This window comes from Dermacentor albipictus, unplaced genomic scaffold (assembly GCF_038994185.2).
Source record: "Dermacentor albipictus isolate Rhodes 1998 colony unplaced genomic scaffold, USDA_Dalb.pri_finalv2 scaffold_17, whole genome shotgun sequence".
NCBI lineage: Eukaryota > Metazoa > Arthropoda > Arachnida > Ixodida > Ixodidae > Dermacentor > Dermacentor albipictus.
The window spans coordinates 9,905,905-9,910,589 of record NW_027225571.1 but is presented as its reverse complement, the minus strand read 5'-3'; the positions used below and the strand labels follow the sequence as shown (position 1 = coordinate 9,910,589).

Sequence of the window (4,685 nt, the reverse complement as noted above, 5' to 3'; positions counted from 1 at the left end):
GGGAGGCTGCTGTGAAGTGAAAGAACTTGAAGCGCTCAAGAACAACAGTGATGTGCTCTTACCACTTGAGTGACGGCGATTTCTACCAGAGTTTATCAATAGTGCGTGCTTTGTGTTCTCCTTCGTGTTAGCACGCTGAACTGAAGGTGCATGTTTATGTCCAACCCTAGCTTGAAGCCGGTTTCATCGCCTAGCACCGCGAATTTTCTATTCGCACGTGTGTTGTGAACCAGCCTGCATGCAGCTACCTTAACGCAGTGCAAGCGTCAAGTTTGCATGTGTTGGAAAGCCTGCTCACGCCAGGGCGCTGCGCTCCCGGGCCCCTTCTCTCGCGCGCATAGAGAAATCGACCATGTCACATAGCCGACGAAATTCGCCTGTTACGAGTAGCGTGCGGATGGCGTGCTGATGAAGGTTCTATACTACACGTGCTACAATAGCCGGTAAACTTTTGTCGCGTTTAAACCATCTGTGCATATTGCCGGCAACTTTAGGGCAGCGCACAAATGCCGAACATCGCATCACCACTTACGTTCTACGAGGAGGCATGCAGGAACATAACACTACAGTTGTTTGTCCCAGAAACGCACTCACTGGATCGCTGAGTGCAGCTTAGAAAAAAACATGCTCACCAAAGAACATTTCCAACACAAGGAGATGCTAACACTTCGCCTTCGTTCGCGTGGAAAGCACTGCTTGCTCCAGCATTTCTCGCTTCTTAGAGAGGCCGGCTCTTCGCAGTCGGCTCGTACATGTAGGGACTAAAGTATAAACCCCATACAAGTGATCTTGCACGCGACAGCGACAAACGAGGCGACGGCTGTCGCGTTCACTCGTCGCCTACAAGCCGAACGCCACGCGAGCGACGGCTTTGAGCGACGATTTTCCGGTATCAGGGCAGCAATACAAGCGCGCAGACTAGCGTGACGAGTGCTTTATCAATATAAGTTGATGCATTTTACTGTAAAAAGGAGCATAAAACATTTCTGCAGGTCTTGCACTAGGTTCTTATTCTTGCACGTGTAAAATTCAATAGTTCGCTCGTTCCGTGCGACAAACAGTAGCATTTAAGTTATGTACACCCAGTTCCGGCTTCGCACTATTGGCTAGTCGCTCATAACACTTCCGGGCGACGAGCGATGACTTCTAGATTTGTAGAAACGAGTGATCGAGCGACAACACCGAGCGATCTGTTCAAGCGACGGCCTGTTTTGTCGCTCGAAGCCGTCGCCCGTCGCCGTCGCGCGCAAGATCGCTCTCGTGGGGTTTGGACTTAACGCCGAACTCTTCAGAGAAACACAAGCTCTCCAAATTTTCCTTGACCGTCTCAGCAAAATAGCGCATAACTACCTTGCACCGGTGCTTCGTGTGTAGCGGCAGCAGCCGATTCGGACGAACACCTTTGCTGGCGTCACCAGGCACCCGACTAGTCACAGGCGGAAACGAGGCGCGCGAGCTGCCCTGAGTCTGCTGCTGCACTTGAAGTCGAAATAAAACATGTTTGCGCTTCTTTCGCTCAATTTCGATGCGATATATGAATTCAGAAGGTTGAAAACCATGACATACTGCTCTTCACTCATGTTTTCTGGAAAAGCTTTCAGCTTCCCTTTAAGCATTTCCCATACGTGGGCCGATCCCGGAGATGGTGCAATGCTGTTATTACCCGCGGCGGAGGTGAAGCAGGCGCTAAGCACTCCCCGTACGTGGGCCGATCCCGAAGATAGTGCAATGCCGGGCCGACCCGCGGCGGAGGTGCAGTTCGCCATTAAGCGGCCCACACACAGAGCTTCGCTGGTCATCCTTCTTCACAGGGTGGAAAGGCACTGAGATTTATTTATTTTTTGATAAGGTGCTATTCTGATCGTATTCAACGCTACTTCCTGATTTTACACATACATTTAGGTAGAATAATCACCAATTAATTTTTGCTCTTCTAAAACTTCCTCTAAATCCTTGTAGTAGTGACTGAGTCGTTGTCAGTGTGCACAGCGCTCGCCCCATCCTCAGACAGTGTACCTTCGGCTTTACGTGTGGTGAGCGTGGTGTGGGTCCTCGATCACCGTGGTTTTTTTTTTAAATTAAATAGCCGACCCACGTGCACGCACGTTCCTAAATGGGCCAATGATATATGTTCTGCCTACTTCTGCTTACATCAGTACGGCTAGATATAGAAAACAAGCACTTTTAAAGTGCTCTGCAAATCAGACATTCCCAGTGAGAAGCTGAAAACATATGCTTTACCCTTGGTATAGCACAGATAAATTGAAAGCCTTCGTCACAAGATAACGATGTCGTATTACACGCCTGAATTCTTATCCCTAGAAGTGTAGTCTTCATGGCACTGTTTTTTATGTGTCATTTCTGCAAAGATCCTGAATGCATTATATCTTTTATTAACCTACCACCGATTCGCAATAGAGAAAAACGAATAATTCAGAATTCCATTCCGAAAATTAGGCTTTTATAATATCTGAATGCGTTTTTGCGAAAGAATTGCGATTAAAGACCGTGTGTGAGTTCCTTGGTAACTCTAAGAGAATACACAGTTTATTTGCGGATTTATTGTTTTGCCAAACTGTAATTTACAGTAATTTACTTATTCTTAGTTATTTACAAACATTCCAAATAACTTGCTTAAAATTTAGAATGCTCGAGCTAGCTCTCATTGCAAAAACGTACTTTTTTGCTACACCGCTATTCGCCGGCTTTTCGGCCAGTGCCCCGTAGTGGGCATGCGCCGTGGTATAGAAAACAAGAAGGCAAGGAAGCAATAAGAATAAGCAAGGAAGAATAGGTGAACGTTTCAGCACGCAATTGTTGGCCAATCCCCCAGTGTGGGTATGAGCCATACCATGAGGCCATCATCGTCATCATCATCACCGACCGACTGGCGTTCGACACGTGCCGGGAGATTGACTAGCTGGTGCGTGCATCAAGCCCTGCTTCTCGAACGCGCGAAGCTACTGCGGCCGCAAACTGCAGCTGGCCGCCCAGAACTGGGAGGAGCCGTGAAGATCCGCGCGACCAACAGCAGCGTCCGACCGGCAACCGCGAGGCCACGCACGTCAACCACATGGCGAGTTCGCAATCTCCTGGCGAAACCGGTGTGCACGGGATCGGGCGAGCATCTCAAGAAGTCCTCAGCATCATCGTTGCCGTACTGGAGAACCCCAACAGCAGCGCAGAGCATCGCGAGCAGGCGTTGTCTGAGCTCGTGCCCCTCACTAAGGATGGCTCACCAGAGATGTGGGAAAACCACTTCAGGAACATGCTCCGCTGCTTGGTGAAGGAACTGGAGGACCAAGAGGTGCCAGTAAAGGTGGCTGCACTGCGCGCGTTGGCTGAATTGTTGAAGAGGCAGCCGCAAAGGTTCCACAGTTATTCTGAGCTCACCTTGCTCAAGATCTTCACCGCACTCAAGCAACCTGAGAGAGAGGTGAGCCGAGCGGCCGAGTTGTGCGCCCTGGAGGCTGCTGCGGCGCTACCACCCGAGGAGACAGTGCGACACCTGCACGCGGTCACCGGTGAGTCGGACTTGCAAGACGTCGTCGTCGCTGCGATCAGGGTCATCTCCCGACTGACGGAAGTGCATCCGAAAGCTGTAACTGTCCAGGTTCTACCGCAGACGATGCCACTCTTGAAGAAGGCGTATGACCACAATGCCAGTGCGGTGCGGAAGGCGGCAGTGTTCTGTATGGTGACGCTGCATGGCGTGGTCGGCACTGAACTGATGCATCCGCACGTGGCTTCCCTGACGAGATCTAAGATGGCGCTTCTTAATCTCTACATCAAGAGGGCGCAGCGAAACAGCAGCGAAAGTGCAACTGGCTCGTCTTCGACTGCAGCATCTACCAACATTAAACTGTAAAGTGGGCGTGTGGGGGGCGGCGAGGAAACGGCACCTACCAAGTCAACGTGTGCCTATGGGCTGGGCTACTCGCTTTGCTGCTGCTCTGGCGAAAACAGTGGTCCCGTGCTGAACTTTGCTTGCTGCAGCAACGGAAATATGAACTTTGTTTATTGTGTCGTGTGTTTTTTTTTTTAATTTCTTCGAGCGTGTGACTACAGCCCATTAAGCTGCAAAGGGCATATCTTCAGGTTTCCATTTCAATTGCTGCGAGGGGGGGGGCAGTGCTCCACTTTTATGTGAACAAGTTGGTGACTTTCATGGGCTACCCTTGTGTTATTTTCTGGGGTATTAAAATTTGTAAATGTTTGCAAATGCCTATCAATGTCGCATTATTTTCGCCAAGATTTAACTATAACTCAGCAAGGCGGAATATTTGCGCAAGCAGGTTGCGGTGGTGCAAGAGTTGGCAACTGCGCGCAAAGCATGCTCACAACTTATGAATTTTGCCGTGACACTCGTGTTCGCGCACCGAGCTTCAGGCCAGTTACATTTAACGCTCACCCACATTAGGCCATGTAAGCGATCAACAGGCTGACTGCTTCACCAGTGCTACACCTACTTTTGCCCCATTAGGCAAGTTTTACAGCGAAGCTGTCTGTAACTAGTAGACAGTTTTGATTAACGTTTGCCCTCAAACGTAAACGCATCATATCCAGCTTTAGTGGACACGTACCCACTAGCGCCCCAAGCGGCCCCGGCACGAAGCTAGCGCGTTTTCAATGGAACGAGCGGGTTTTTCGCGAATAACAAAAGCTGCAGGTCGATTATCAAAAAA

General features: G+C 49.9%; 1 protein-coding gene across 1 annotated transcript; it reads left to right on the top strand.

Moving 5' to 3' along the window:
• Positions 1–3,073: 3,073 nt before the first annotated feature.
• Positions 3,074–3,868, top strand: LOC139052061 (CLIP-associating protein 2-like). The gene has a single exon (XM_070529130.1). The coding sequence runs from the start codon at positions 3,074–3,076 to the stop codon at positions 3,866–3,868; it is 795 nt and encodes a 264-aa protein (XP_070385231.1).
• The last annotated feature ends 817 nt before the right edge of the window (positions 3,869–4,685 follow it).